Genomic DNA, 15579 nt, shown 5'->3' on the forward strand with positions numbered 1-15579 from the left:
ACCCGATCGGGCCGAAAACGCTATAAAAATTGGATGCAGTGTGAATCCAGCATATTCATTGGGGCTGCGGTCCACTTGACGCTACAAACGCTTCGAAGCGTTCTTTGATTAGTCAATTCGTAAAATTCTTTGTTCTGATTGGTCGCTCAAACGCTTCGAAGCGTTTGTAGCGTCAAGTGGACCGCAGCCTGAATCTAGGGATCTGTTATTTCTGCATGGTACTGTGACTCTATAGATCTGTTCGCGCGTTGCATGAAATCCCCAAATATTTTTGCACTTAAAATGAGAAAGATATATATTTGGCTTTGAAAAGAGAGAAAGCGAAGATTCCGAGTGCAAAAAGTGCGAGCAAAGCAAATAGACCTTATATTTGAGTCGGGAAACCAAAAAAGGGGAAATCAGAAGAAGAAAAAGACTTGCGTATGTGTGACTTGTGAGTTGGATATTCTTGTGGTTTTTATAGCGATATTATAAATGACGTGATTTTCAATAGAACAAGAAAAAGAAATTCGAATTATTTTAACGTGAGAATTGTTTATAAGATAGGAATTAAGGTGCCGCAAATGTTGTACAGGACAAGTTACAGCCTCTCAAGCAAATCCATAAATTGTTGGGTAAAGATTCAATTAGGTATACAAAATATATAATGTTACCTATTAGTGATAACATATTAATAGATTAATTAATTTTTACATGAAACAAATTCGTATAAACATATGAAAGTTTGAAGAATATTATACATGCAGCATTTAAAATGTCTGTATTATAACTTATTCTTTTTCTTAAATTTCAACTGTTCTTTTCAAGTTAGTTTCTAATTTAGCTTAGTTCTAATTTCGCTTAGTTCTAATTTAGCTTGATGTTACTTAATATCCATATAAATTTAAATACTATTTACTCATGTAAATTTGTCTCAGAAAACATTTATCGCAGAACTAGCTCAGTCGTAATGCATCCTACAACTGACTCTGAACTAAATACTGATGTAAATACTATGCATGGAACTAAGAGATCCATAGATGATGGCAGTGAAAATGAAGCCAAAGTGCAAAAGACGGAAGAAGAAACAGTACAAGTGACAACATTACAAGCAACAGAAATGGAAACAGTACCAAGAATAAAGAGAAAAAATCATGCTATGTTACTAGGCTATGTTGGCAAAGACTATTATGGCATGCAAAGAAATCGTGGTATGAAAACTATTGAGGAAGATTTAATTACTGCCTTACTAAAGGCAGACTTAATAACTAAGGAACAATTTGAGAATATACGTGCGATTAATTTTCAAAGGGCTGCACGTACGGACAAGGGAGTGTCAGCGATTAGGCAAATTGTTTCACTGAAACTACGTAAGATAAATATTTTAACTCTTAATTTTTCTTATACATATTTTTTTAAAGAATGATTGTTTAACCCTTCATGATCACACTTCAAAAAAGCCACATGATGGTTACTCTGGGTGACCCGAAACATTTTTTAAGTATTATCAAATTAATAGTATCAGTTCTAATAACTTCCAAAAATTACAGTATGTAGTTTCAACCTTTAGGAAAATGAAACAATGGCGTTTTAGTGAAAAATTTAATCTGAACACTAATAAAAAATCGTAAACGTGTTAAGTTTGGAAAAATGTGCTTTTTCCTAAAAAAGGAGAAAGCACATTTTTTTGGTTTCCTTTTGGATCATTAATAAAGAAAAAAGCATTTTTTTTGTTTCCTTCTGAGTCATTTTGACCCAGAAGGACCATAAAGGGTTAAGAGTAATTTTTAATTATATTAATTATAATATGCTTATATTAATTTTACAATGCTATTTTTTTATTTGAATTATTATTTAATGGTTGCATTCAACAAAAAAAGCAGCTTTGCAACTATTGTAAGATTTTTTAATATAATTGATTTATACATTCAGATATAGTGCGGAACTAAGAACAAGAATCATAATAATCATACTAAAGAATCGTGCAACAGTTGCAAAGCTACTCTTCCTGCTGAACACAGCCTTTATTAATAAAAGGCAAATTTTGTAAGCTTAAAAGTAACAAAGAAAATAAACTTTTTATTTTTTTGAACTATGTTATATGAATATTAAATTATAAATATCAAATTTTCTTTACAGCGGAGAATAGTAATAAGACAATAATAAATCAGTTCTTACCTGATGCCATCAGAGTATTTGGAATAAAACGTGTGACAAAGGGTTTCAACAGCAAAAATCAATGTGATGCACGTACTTATAGATATATCGTTCCTTCCTATGCATTTGCATTAGAAGATCAAAGTTTGCTAAAACTTGGAGAGGAAGTTGACGAAGATGAAAGAATCAAACAGTTATCAATTATTGACGGAAAGCCATACAGTGATTATAGATTATCTCCAGAATCTTTAGATAGATTAAATTCGATTTTGAAACTTTTCGAAGGTTCTCATAACTTTCATAACTTCACGTCAAAAGTGTAAGTCAATATCAATTCAAAAGAACGTATTTATTCATTTAGATACTTAAAACTGAAGCAAATTTTGTTTAATTCAGGAAACCATTAGATCCACGCGCACGACGCTATATAATTAGTTTCTGTTGTACGGAAACATTCGTTTTAAATGATATAGAATTAGCGGTATTGGAAATTAAAGGGCAAAGTTTCATGTTGCATCAAATCCGAAAAATGATCGCAATTGTAGTTGCTATTGCAAGGAACATGATATCCAAAGAGACAATCGATGAAGCATTCAAGACAATGGACAAGATGGACTTACCACTTGCACCTAGTTTAGGATTGTGCCTGTGTCATGTAAGAAAATTTGATAGCACATATTTTATTGATATATGAAATTATTTTAGTATTTATTATTAATATATTAATATAATCTATTGTGAGATTAATATTAAGTTTTCTAAAGACGAATTATTCAAAGACTAAATGTATCAACAGGTGCATTATGATAATTATAGTAAAAGATATGGCACAGACGGTCTCCATGAAACGTTAGATTGGAAGGAGTGTGAAGAAGAAGTAGAAAAGTTTCAAAAAACATATATTTTGCAACACATGATAGACACCGAAATTTCAGAACAAACGTATCCTTTTTGAACACTTTATGTAATGAATTTTTCTTCCTGTTTAAATATATACCTTAACCAATATTATATAGAACCTTAAAATGGCTGATAAGCCTCCCTTTTTATTCTTTTAGTAACAGAGATGTGCTACCTGTGGAGGATGATGAAAAACAAGAAGCTGTGCATAATGATGTTTAGATGTAAAATGCATAATTCCGCCTTTGTATCAAATGCACTAAGAAACATTAAAGAAAGTTTTTAAATAATATTTTTTTAAGATTTCCTATTTGCAAGATTAATTATAAGTTTCTAGTCATAGTTCTAAAGTTCCCTCTTGTAAAACCAAAAGCAATAATGATGTTAGAATCCTAATCAAACATCCTAATAAAAATATGTTATTATCCCTCTTGCAAAGTTCTTTGAACCGAATTGAAAACACATGTACGTCATCATGCCATCTGCTCCCCTCTCCCTCGATTTGTTCATGATTTACGTTAATTTGCAGCGTACAAATCATAGAATGTACTTTCCCTGTTTATGTACTTCCCACCACACGCGCCAAGATGACGCTTTGCCTGCGTTGGGTAATTCCAATCTTGTGGCACGCAGTGTAGATGATCGCAGTGAGTGACCGAGCGCCGAGATATAAAGAGGCACAGACTGCAATTACTAACGTTTGTGCTTTACCATGCGGATTTTTCAATGGATATCCACACTACTAATAGTTGTTTACGGTAAGAAAGAACCATATGACGCCAACTTGTTTTCGTGATATAAATAAAAACTATCACGATATTGATAAAAAGTATTCGTAATTGTAAAGCTGCAACTTTTTATAAAAAATTTTTTCTACTATAACTTTCTTTCTCGAAGATTTTGTATTTATTTTTTTTATTAATTGGGTATATAGTGTAACAGAATTTTAAAGATACAATATATTCTATTATTCTTTTGAATCAATTATTGATGAAATAGCATTGATAAATATTCATGAAAATATTTATAAATGCAACTGTTTTCATTGATGCTATTACCATGCTATTACCTCGTGTTCTGACAACATTTGTTTCGATTTATTTTGAATCCATATATTTCTACATATTTCACAGTATCAAAATCATGTCAAATAACATTATATCTAACATTATATATAACATACATTTTAGAAAAATGTCAAATAATATATTTTAAAGTTTTTTAATTTCCTTTACTTACAAAATTTTATTTAGCATATTTTAATCTTGATTAAATGATCAATCAGTTAATAATTTATAAATAATAATTGATAGAAAAAATATTGTATTAGTAAAACTTGTTTTATCTATTTACATTTGTTAGAAGAAATTTCGTATTATATATTAATTAATATTTCGTAGTAATTGTAGATTCGCATATTCCAAGAAATTTCTAAAGTAATCTTAACCAGTTTCAGAAACCAGTTTAGTGACCTTGAACCTCAGCGTAAAAGAATATCTTGCATACATGTTTACTTATATTGGTAGATAATAAGCGAAGATGATACACGAATACATAAAGCATATCTCTCCCACATTTATTAAAGTTTATTAAAGTTTTTCTTATATTGTGCTAGTCAATATGATCAATCAATCTATAGTTGGTTTCCCTATCATAAAAAATACGAGCATCAAACAGAATCCTTTTAGGTATATTATGAAAAAAATCTCAATTATATAATTAAAATAATTTAATAAATAATTTCAACTTACATGTACAATTGTCCAACATATAAAATAATAGAAAATAGATTTTTATGAGCAAAATTATTTTTTGGATTTTCCAGTATGTATTGGTTCTGGATATGCACAAACTTATGAATGTGGGTAAGTATTTACATATCAAAGTAATGTAATGTTTAAGCAAATAAATATTAGCTAATATACTTGTCCGAACAGATCAGACAAATTTCGATGCTATGATGGAGACTGTATAGCTGGCGACTTATTGTGCGACGGCACACCACACTGTAAGGATTTGTCTGATGAGACAGAGGCAGAGTGTACAAAGCCAGAGATTTTGTGTCATAGGTATGCCTTTCGTTGCAACTACGGTGCCTGTGTAAATGGAGATTCTGTATGTAATGGCGTCCAAGATTGCATTGACAACAGTGACGAAACGCAGCCTCAGTGTACAAAACATACAACAAACAATCAAACAGGAAGACCTACAAGTAGACCTACAAGCAGACCTATAAGCAGACCTAATAGATGTACCACAAATCAAGTTACATGCAATAATGGCGAGTGTATTCATAAGGACAATATGTGTAATGGAATTGAAGATTGTGCGGATGGTTCTGACGAAACTTCTGAAAAATGCAGATCACTATAGTGAGAATCTTTTATAAATGCTGAAAATGATTCAACGACCATGAGAAATAAACGTTGTATAACTACTAATTTGTTTGCAGTTGTCCTCCGACAGCTTTCCGTTGTTCTTATGGAGCTTGTATCAATGGTGATCTACGATGTAACGGAGTAGTTGAATGCATCGATGGATCAGACGAGGATTCGAGATGCAGCGAAACTGGAGGGTGGCCATCACCTTTACCGACGGTACCAACAACGGAAACAACACGATGGCCTGTACCGACTCCAACACCAACACGTGGCACAAACGCTTGTAGAGCACCTTCGCAACCGCAGAACGGTCGTTGGAAATTACATCGATCACAATGTTCAGGTGGACAGGAATGTAACGTTCCAGAAGGAACGGAACTGGGATTAGGATCTCATCTCGTCTACTCCTGCAATTTGGGATATAAATTAAGAGGTCCAACTGACGTGAGCTGCAGCTTCGAGGGAAAATGGCTTAATATACCAGTTTGCACAGGTTTAAAACAAGAATTATATATTTTTGAAATATTTAATTATTCATGAAAAGATATATATGGATTTTTAAATACTGAATTATTAATTATTAATTATTCAAAATGTTTGATAGAAATACGCTGCAAAGCTTTGACTACAGCATCAATCGAAGCTAGATGTACATACAATTATGAATGGATACCTTGTGAATCTCCAGTTCCACCAGGAACAGAAGCGGTATTGGAATGTAAAAATAGTTATCGGCCTGAAACTAATCTACTAACCGGACAAAGAAAGAATGTGAGATGTAATGCAAATGGTCAATGGGAACCAGAACCTATGCGATGTATTCCAGGTCCGCTGATGATAAATATTTACATTAATAACACTAAATTTATGTTTCACACTACTTTCGATAGAAATGCGACGTTTATTGAAGTTTTAAATGATAGAATCATTATATATACGAATGCCAACAATCCAAGTTATCCAAATATAGACATTAGAATATCAAAATCAAATAATATAGCAACAGATGAGCCATGGGCATGGTCTTAAAACAATGAAAGAATGATAGTACATTATAAATACTACAATTTCGAATATTTTTATAGCTGGCACAGTAATCATACATATCTTATCCCCATTGAGAGATAATTCACATACCTGTGTATTAGGGTGGTTGTTATTTTAACAATTTTTGAAGTTTAATCGGAAGACTCTCTAAAGTGGTTTAATATCTCAAAAAAAAATGACACCAGATTTTTTCAGATTTTTTAAACAATTTTAACCCGTGCCACCGGGGCACTGGTAGACGGAAGAACACCTTTGTGGACAAAATTCGGCCAATGCTCTACGTAATAAATAAATAAATTTTAAAGTTTTTTTTAATTTGCTCGAAATTAAATAAACTAAAAGCCTATTTTACCTAAATTTTAATTATGTTCCAAAGTAAAAATTGCTGATCCAATAAAGTGAGAAAAAAAAAATGAAAATTATACAATAATGAATATTGGATCAGCAATTTTTAATTTGAACCGTAACAAAAATGAATTTATAGCTTATTCAATTTTGAGCAAATTAAAAAAACTTTAAAATTGGTTAAGAATTAGAGCATCAGAAAAATTTTTCCGCCCACTATGTGAGGCCTTGAAAGGAGGATGTTGAAAAAAGTCTGATTTCTGCTCAAAAAAATGTAAGTAAACGGAATAATGTTTTTTTATAGATTTTGATGTGATAATGTTAATAAAAAGTTCGGGATCGATAGGGAAACCTTGAAAATTGAGCATGAACATGACACATTTAAAGAAATTTCAATATTCTTGTTTACTTTTCAAGGTATTTCCCAAATGTCACGAACTTTTTAATAATTTTATTATATTCAGGAGTTCAAAATCTACAAAAAACATTATATTTATATTTTTTAGTGCAAAAGTTGATCCTTTTTTAATATCCTCCAAAAAAGGGCAAATTTTTGCCCAAATGATGTACGTAAAAGAAATAGCGTTTTTTGTAGATTTTGATCTCCTGAAAAGCATGTGGGGAACATCTTGAAAAGTAAACAAGAATATTCAATTTCTTTAAATATATCATGTTTATGTTTAATTTTCAGGGTGTTCCCTATCTATCCCGAACTTTTTATTAACATTATCATATTCAGATCAAAATCTATAAAAAACGCTATTCCTTTTACTTACACATTTTTGGGCAGAGACCAGTCTCTTTTTAATGTCCTCTTTTAAAAAGCTCTGTTAGTTAATTTTTTGTTAAAAAAATAGATTTGGTGCAAGTCCGTGTTAAATCGCGGTATCAAAAATAGATACATATAGACCGGTATTCATATAGTCGGTTCTTATTTTAAAATCGTCTTAAGCAATGTCTTAAGATGCTAATACTCTCTTGGTTCATGATATCTAAAAACTGTATTTAAGACGGTATTATATATAAGATTTGACTATGAATACTACCCATAGATGCAAGTGCATGATATATTTTATCGCATATCTATTTATGCCCCGATGGCACGGGTTAAAATTGTTTTAAAAATCTGATATTATTTTTTTGAAATATTGAATCCTTTAGGTGTCCTGATTAAATTTCAAAAATTATTAAAATAACAACCACCCTACTGTGTATATATATTACAGTTTCTGTTTAAGTTATGATTTGATATTGTTTCCTAATAAACCAAAGTTGGAAATGAAAGTATTAAATTCAATTTTTAATTATTATACAAATGCTGTGTACAAATTTATACTAAGTGTACCCATTTACGTACCGAATATATTTAATAAACTTTTACGTGACTTTTTGATATATTTCAATCTCTTTCCCATCCCATTAATTATAAAAGTATCATGACGTGCAATGGAATTACAGTAATTGTGAATTATCTCCTTTTGTATAATCACGCGTGTTCAATACGCTTTCTTGTATTATTACGTCGAGACGATTTCTCCAATTGAAATATTTGTTGTAGTATGCGGCACTCTTCCTCCCGACGTTACACCGACTGTTGTAGGCGGTGTACGGCCGAATATCACGGAATTTCCGTGGCACGCTACGATGTATCTTGATGTACCAGGCGAGTCAAAGAAATTCTTCTGTGGAGCGACCATTATTCAAGAGAATCTCTTGATAACGGCAGCGCATTGTGTATATGATGAGAGTAATAGGCAACCGATTAATGCCGGCTCAATTTATATATTAACGGGAAATATCTTTCGTGATTACGATTATCCTTTTCATAATCCAATCCTCGTTAAAAAGAATCAGGTTTGGAACATAATAAATGCAAATAACAAATTAATCTAGAAAGAACATTGTTAGTCATAAGTGTTTACACATGCCTTCTTGCAGGTGAAACGTATTTACATCGTACGTAATTATCTAGGACTTATAGGAAATTACCTCTCGGATATCGCAGTATTAGAACTCGTTAGACCATTTGTATTGTCAACTTGGTTGGTTCCCGTATGTATAGATACTTTAAGCGATAGAAGTGTATTGGAAGCAGGTTCTTATGGAAAGGTAGCAGGATTTGGTAGAACCGCACTCGGTGAATCTAGCGCCGTTTTACAGGCTTTAAGAGTACCTGTAATTCCGCTCAGCCAATGCAGATCCGCTAGCCAAAATGTTAATACAGAACAATTTATTACCAATGATAAATTTTGCGCAGGTTACACAAATGGTTAGTGAAAGATCTATTAAATATAACATCAATTATAACATGACGCTATATTTTTGTACTAAATTTATAAGAAAAATATTTGTAAAAAATGTAAAGTGATTTTAATTTATAGAAGTTATAAAAAAAATAATAAGAGGGAAAGACAAATTTTGAGAATTGTTTTTAAATTTAAGATTGTTCTATACAAAGATGCGAAAAATAGAAAGATAACTTACCGAAGCATTGTATGTTTCAGGTTCTTCTGTCTGCGATGGTGACAGTGGTGGCGGATTAGTCTTTAAAACCAATAGTTTGTGGTATCTTCGAGGTATTGTTAGTGTTTCCCTCGGCACGATACAAAAGGATGGAACTGGTCATTGTGACAATAACTTGTATTCCTTATATACAGAAATATCCAGGCATATTTCATGGATACAAGATGTAATTATAAAAATAGAACAAAATCAGATACACATATTATGTTCAAATTTATCTCAAACGAGATGTTCCTAAATTTATTAATGATACCATCAATTATTATGCGCAATTATCGAAAAAAGCATTTGTCTTGTGCCATGTTAAGCCTGCGGCACACGATGCTTGTTTTCCTGCTGGATTGCTAGCTGGATTAGAATCTTGAAAACTATTGATAAATCATCTATATTCTTTGTCAAATATGTAATCATGTGAAGAGAGTTACACTTCTGTTGAATGGAATAATTAAAGACTTAAGAAATAAGTTTTGTATGTATGTGATAAATGAGATTAATTTTACGACTTTAGCTGCGCTTATTAATATTTTGTTTTTAAAACATTCTTACTATTTTATAACATACAGATATGATATAAAAAATGGATAGACAGAAATAAAATTTTAATCGTCATATTATTTATTTTAACTTCATAAAAATCAAGTTATACAAAACATATTTAATAAAAAAAATTAAAACCTTTTTTACATAATGTACAATAAATATATTTTCTATTAGATGATTTACAGTAAAACATTCTTAAAAAAATGTGAGACAAATGATTCTATGAAGATATTAATATCAAGTTATTAATACCAATAGATTGACTATTGCAACTTACAAACACTCAGGTTTCTTCAAAGCCTTTTCTTTATTGGATGGTACAGATGGCAGAGCAGTTACATCTTTGTTTGGTGAAACGAAACCTGTGTATTATATATTCCATTATATTTTATATAAAATATATTAATAAATTCCATAATATTTACCTTCCATGCATAAATCTTGTAAACGTTGCTTCAATTTTTCAATCTCTGGATTTAAATCAGGAACTGCAGCGAAAACATTTACATTATCCTCATCTAACAATTCTGCCAATTCCCTTTCCAATTCGGTATCAGAGTCTGCATTGTTTAGTGTCTCAGATAAAACTAAATCTATCTCTTTGTTCTCCTCTAAAACCTAGTCGTCAAGTAATGGATATTAATACCCGATTCATATTAATCACAAGCAATACATATATAACACATACAACCATTTACCTCATTAATATCATCCATAACATCTCTGACACCAAATTCTGTTAAACCATTTTGTCCGATCTTCTTCAGTACATCGGACCCAGTTTTATAAGCAGACAATACAGCAGAGTTAGAATGCGCATCTTTGATATTATTGATGAGAACGCGCAGATTTGCAAGAGCTTGCGCACGCTTTTCTATGGTCTTTTCTAATTCCAATTTTCTTCTTAATTGTGCCTTTGCCATCTGACGCAACTCTTTTCCCAAATACAACTTTGCTTCATTAATAATATTGAGCTTTTCTTGCTCCAAAAGTTCTATTTCTTTGATTAGTTCATTTTCCTGTTTTGTCAATTTATACATGCCTTCTTCTACCTCTGTAATTTCATTTACTGTTTGCACACAGATTTTAACTAGTAGTTCACTATTTGGATTGGAGCTCTTCTTAAAAATCACTTTTTTCCTTTGGTTTAACCATTCTAATGTTAATTTCACTGCATTCTCTGAAATCTGCTTTTTTGTATTGTTCTTGCAATATTCTATTATCTCCGATATTGGGAACAACATATTATCTTTTCTAATTTCAGTGATGGAGAGGATAATATCACTTAATTCTCGCACAATCCCCAAATGTATATATTTGACTTCTATACTATTAGTCTTCTCGCCCACAACATAATTCTTTACCTTGGAAAATGACCAGCTAATTGGCTTTTTTACAAATATGTCGATTGACCATGCTGTCCATGTTTTACATGGTTCTTTAAAAAAGTCAGTCTCTTGAATTATCTCGTTATTTCTAAAATAAATTTACAGAATATACAGGGTGACCCATTTTAACTTAGACAGCCAAATAACTCGAAACATCGCGATTAAATAAAAAAATGTTTAAAACAAAAATTGTTGGATAATTGGCTGATTGAACTATGACCTTGACAATGACCTTGACCTTCATTTTCAAGGTTATTTGAAGGTCTACTTTTAATTTTCAAATAGAAACCCATATTTTTGATCCCGGATTTTGAAAGAGCGCAAAATTTTACGTCCAGATGAACTTTCATGTTATGGGTCAAAGTTGACCATAGAGGTCATTTCAAAGACAAATTCCTAATCGAAGCAGAAAGCCAAAAAATCTTAATTTTTCCCGGATAGTGTTTGTGAGAAAAATTGTTGGATGTCGAGGGGCGACCAAACCATGACCCTGACAATATTCTTGAACCCATATTTTCATGATCATTCAAGATCAAGTGGGGATTTTTAATAAAATTTTATGCTGGGGATAAAAGTAATTTCCTTTCAATGTTCATAATTTGTTGAGCAATAGGATAGCGGCGATTTGGGAATCGTTCCGCATAAGTACGGGCAGTAAGTCTGTAATTTCTACCACATTCACCAAAGGTTATACGAATATCGACTACTTCTGTAGGCGTATAATTTGCCGTTTTACTGACCAGAATTTTATCAGATTACAAATGTTAAAAAAAATACATAAACACTTGTGACTTTGGCACTAAATGGACAAAATTTTGGAGGGATACTTAGAAGAACTCCATCAGATGGAAAGTTTAATTTTCGATTTTGAAGGTAAGGTATGCTAATATCTAAAGAATCACAACAAGAAAATACATATGTAGCATAAAATTTTATTAAAAATCCCCACTTGACTTTGAAATGGTCATGAAAATATGGGTTCAAGGACATTGTCAGGGTCATGGTTTGGTCTCCCCTCGACATCCAACAATTTTTCTCACAAACACTATCCGGGAAAAATCAAGATTTTTTGGTTTTCTGCTTCGATTAGGAATTTGTCTTTGAAATGACCTCTATGGTCAACTTTGACCCATAACATGAAAGTTCATCTGGACGTAAAATTTTGCACTCTTTCAAAATCCGGGATCAAAAATATGGGTTTCTATTTGAAAATTGAAAGTATACCTTCAAATAACCTTGAAAATGAAAGTCAAGGTCATTGTCAAGGTCATAGTTCAATCAGTCCCTTCATATCCAACAATTTTTGTTTTAAACATTTTTTTATTTAATCGCGATGTTTTGAGTTATTTGGCTGTCTAAGTTAAAATGGGTCACCCTGTATATATTAACAAAACAGAAAAGAATATACAACATTAAAGCATTAAATTTTAAATTATATCCTATTTTTTAATATAATTGCCATTAGTATAATCACTGATGGATTAATATAAACATTTGAAAAAAAATATATATACTTATAAATATATGTTCATATATTTAATATTTATATTAAATATGTTTAATCGATATTTTTAACAGTTGTAACAATACCTTAGAAGCTCCTCAATTACAGTAACTAGACATAACGGCGTGCATCCTTTTCTTTTGAAGGCTTCGTTCAAATCAACGATAGAAAAACTGCATTGCATGGTATGTTTCAGCCATTCGTATATTAGATTGTTCCAAAACTTATACTTAGAAATCCAATCTTGCGGGTTTGCGGATTTACTGCGAAACGGCGAGAACAACGCGCTCATCCTTTCTTCTTGATTCCAGCATTCTGGCAATTTTTCTGCTGGTAGTGGCGAATTGCCACTGATGTTTCCACCGATCATTTTACTGTCAATGCCAACGTCGTTCATGAGATTAATAGATTATTAATCTCATAAATAGATAATTGAATAAAATTTTGTAAATCACTTCAAGACGCACAAAGTAATTTTAGGTTATAAAATTAAAATCTTGCTTAATCGTAACAATTGCGTTCTATTTTCGTACACATGTATCTTTCTGTCGATGTTTCTCTCATCTTTATCAAGTTCATTCTGACTGAGAAGTGCTTATGCTATAAATAGAAAAGTATTATACGATTATAAATAAAAGAAATGCAGATCCTCTCAAAACGAGAAATTACGTGAAGTGACGTGATATAAGGTTTGTTTTCTGTTCCTGCACTGGTCGCACTAGTTGAAAAAGTGTACACTAAGGCCCTGCGCACAGTGGAGGAAATATTAGGAACAGGAATAGATATTAAGATTTTAACCTACCAGATACCAGTTACACCGGATATACGGTTTCTGATAGGTTGAAATCTTAATATCTATTCCTGTTCCTAATACTTCCTCCATTGTGCGCAGGGCCTAAAGGTACAATTTCATGCAGCGAAGCTTCGCTGGCGAAGATCCTCCACTCCACTGACAACGAAGCCAGCGTTCAACGCTCTTCGCTACTACTGGGCTGCGTTCAGGAATTACGCCTAGATAACTCTAGGGTGCAATTTTATTATAATATACGTAACGTAACTTATAGCTTAGAGTTATCTGGGTGTAATTCCTGAACGCAACCCTGCGCTGCAAATAAAAAGAGCGTCCTGGAAAAACCTAACTCTAAAGGCCATTCTACATTGGTCGTATCGTAGCGTCGGAAGCGTCGTAAGCATCATACGACTTTAAAATTGGAGCATCGGATTGGCTCAAGCAACAAACTTATGACTTGCGACGTCTACGACCTCTGCTACACGGTACGCTTAATCGGGTTTAATAACATCCGTAGTTATGAAATTAGCCAATCATAGCTTTTCGTCGGGAGAATGGAATGATTGTGATTGGCTAGTTTCATAACTACGGATGTTATTAAACTCGATTAAGGGTGCCGTGTAAACGTAGTCATTGACCTCTGCTACACGGCACGCTTAATCGGGTTTAATAATGTCCGTAGTTATGAAATTGGCCAATCATAGCTTTTCTTTAGGAGAATGGAATGATTGTGATTGGCCAGTTTCATAACTACGGATGTTATTAAACTCGATTAAGTCCGGATCTACAATAGATGTTTTATGCCTTATGCCGTAAGAAACTGACCAATTACAGTCGAATCCGAGAAGAATAAGCGACTGTGATTCACCCATTTCTTATGGCTTAAGGCTTAAAACCCTATTGTAGATCCGGGATAAAGGTGCCGTGTAAATGTAGTCTATGATACAACCAATGTAGAATGGCCTTAAGGGTGCCGTCACATGCGGCGTAACCTGCGTTAAGCGTAACCTGCGTATTCTAGTAATTTACTAGAATACGTTATTTTTTATTTACTAGAATACGCCATTCTGAAAGCCCGCATTCACATTGAGCGTATTTCGTGGAAGATTAGAGAAATGCGGAACTAATGCAACCAATTGCTGATTAGAATTTCTGTTGTACACTCTAACAGAAATGCTAAATGAATTTACGATTGGTTTTCGTAACCTACGTATCTCGAAAAGTACGTCTCATGGGGAACCAGTACCTTTCCATCGCGTATATATGAGTGGATGATCGAATAAATTATTAAAATCGGAAAATTTTATGAAAATTCTCACTCTTAGGCTTATTCGACGCGTTTTTGCATGAAACAAAAGAATCTGGCAAAAAAACGTCATTCTGCCTTGTGATCTAAGATATTAATGCCCATTTCCACCAATGTAGATTAACTTTTAATCTCGGTTCAACTTACTCTTCGTCTTTTTCTAACCTTTAGAACTAGAAAAAGACAAGGAGTTAGTTGAACCGAGATTAAAGTTAATTTGCGTTGGTGGAAACGGGCATAAGTGTTAAAGTTGATGACTATTGAAGTTAGGAAATCTGTCAAAGAGGCAAAATGAGGTCTATAATTGTACTGTTCCACATGGGTTTCGACTTTTCACACGATGCAAAGGGGTGCACGACTTTTATAATTGTACTGTTGCAAAATAGAAACTCTTGTGCATTTTTTCAGACAGAATAAGCTAAAATGAGCCAAAAATTAGATTCGACGCGAAGTGGTTCTATCATGTTTCGGCGTAACAACAAAATAGCGTAAAAAGCATAATGTGACTGTCACAGAAACTGATGTTCAAATGAAATGATATGATTGGTCGGCGCAAGTTACGCTTACGCAAGTTACGCCGCATGTGATGGCACCCTTACGTCATTACGTGTCTTAAGCTGGAAACACAATAGACACAGGCAATAGGCACAGGCAACAGGGAATAACGAGTCGTCCAATCAGAGCTCTGGGATATAATATCGAACTTATACTCCAAAGCT

The 15579-nt window shown here is 32.6% G+C and overlaps 3 protein-coding genes across 5 annotated transcripts; 2 read left to right on the top strand and 1 right to left on the bottom strand.

The window, feature by feature from the left end:
* Positions 1–384: 384 nt before the first annotated feature.
* Pus1 (Pseudouridine synthase 1) lies at positions 385–3314 on the top strand. 2 transcript variants are annotated; one of them, XM_018509102.1, is made up of 6 exons: positions 385–630; positions 918–1349; positions 2119–2455; positions 2533–2791; positions 2933–3078; positions 3153–3314. In XM_018509102.1, the coding sequence occupies exons 1-6, from the start codon at positions 564–566 to the stop codon at positions 3256–3258; spliced, it is 1347 nt and encodes a 448-aa protein (XP_018364604.1). In that variant the 5' UTR covers positions 385–563; the 3' UTR covers positions 3259–3314. The 2 variants fall into 2 exon arrangements, with proteins under 2 accessions (XP_018364604.1, XP_018364606.1); XM_018509104.1 differs by having other exon boundaries at positions 572–630; positions 934–1349.
* Positions 3315–3342: 28 nt separating this feature from the next.
* On the top strand, positions 3343–9619 carry LOC108762198 (limulus clotting factor C). Its single transcript, XM_018509101.1, has 8 exons — positions 3343–3794; positions 4862–4901; positions 4974–5408; positions 5489–5910; positions 6022–6243; positions 8368–8663; positions 8748–9078; positions 9314–9619. The coding sequence occupies exons 1-8, from the start codon at positions 3749–3751 to the stop codon at positions 9568–9570; spliced, it is 2049 nt and encodes a 682-aa protein (XP_018364603.1). The 5' UTR covers positions 3343–3748; the 3' UTR covers positions 9571–9619.
* A 444-nt stretch (positions 9620–10063) lies between these two features.
* Positions 10064–13446, bottom strand: LOC108762195 (charged multivesicular body protein 7). 2 transcript variants are annotated; one of them, XM_018509099.1, is made up of 5 exons: positions 13298–13446; positions 12851–13138; positions 10571–11348; positions 10298–10490; positions 10064–10234 (listed from the first exon to the last, which is right to left on the bottom strand). In XM_018509099.1, exons 2-5 carry the CDS (start codon positions 13132–13134, stop codon positions 10146–10148), a joined length of 1344 nt encoding a protein of 447 aa, XP_018364601.1. In that variant the 5' UTR covers positions 13135–13138; positions 13298–13446; the 3' UTR covers positions 10064–10145. The 2 variants fall into 2 exon arrangements, with proteins under 2 accessions (XP_018364601.1, XP_018364600.1); XM_018509098.1 differs by lacking the exon at positions 13298–13446 and having other exon boundaries at positions 12851–13186.
* Positions 13447–15579: the final 2133 nt, after the last annotated feature.

This window comes from Trachymyrmex cornetzi, unplaced genomic scaffold (assembly GCF_001594075.2).
Source record: "Trachymyrmex cornetzi isolate Tcor2-1 unplaced genomic scaffold, Tcor1.1 scaffold28, whole genome shotgun sequence".
NCBI lineage: Eukaryota > Metazoa > Arthropoda > Insecta > Hymenoptera > Formicidae > Trachymyrmex > Trachymyrmex cornetzi.

Excerpts from the sequence above, each read along its gene's own strand:
- LOC108762198 (XM_018509101.1), top strand. The coding sequence starts at position 3,749 with ATGCGGATTTTTCAATGGATATCCACACTACTAATAGTTGTTTACG. Across the intron at positions 5,409-5,488 it reads GAAAAATGCAGATCACTATA|TTGTCCTCCGACAGCTTTCC; the intron begins GTGAGAATCTTT and ends ATTTGTTTGCAG. Across the intron at positions 5,911-6,021 it reads TAATATACCAGTTTGCACAG|AAATACGCTGCAAAGCTTTG; the intron begins GTTTAAAACAAG and ends AATGTTTGATAG.
- LOC108762195 (XM_018509098.1), bottom strand. The coding sequence starts at position 13,161 with ATGAACGACGTTGGCATTGACAGTAAAATGATCGGTGGAAACATCAGT. Across the intron at positions 10,491-10,570 it reads TTATGGATGATATTAATGAG|GTTTTAGAGGAGAACAAAGA; the intron begins GTAAATGGTTGT and ends CTTGACGACTAG. Across the intron at positions 10,235-10,297 it reads ACAAGATTTATGCATGGAAG|GTTTCGTTTCACCAAACAAA; the intron begins GTAAATATTATG and ends TATAATACACAG.
- Pus1 (XM_018509102.1), top strand. The coding sequence starts at position 564 with ATGTTGTACAGGACAAGTTACAGCCTCTCAAGCAAATCCATAAATTGT. Across the intron at positions 2,456-2,532 it reads CATAACTTCACGTCAAAAGT|GAAACCATTAGATCCACGCG; the intron begins GTAAGTCAATAT and ends TGTTTAATTCAG. Across the intron at positions 2,792-2,932 it reads TAGGATTGTGCCTGTGTCAT|GTGCATTATGATAATTATAG; the intron begins GTAAGAAAATTT and ends ATGTATCAACAG.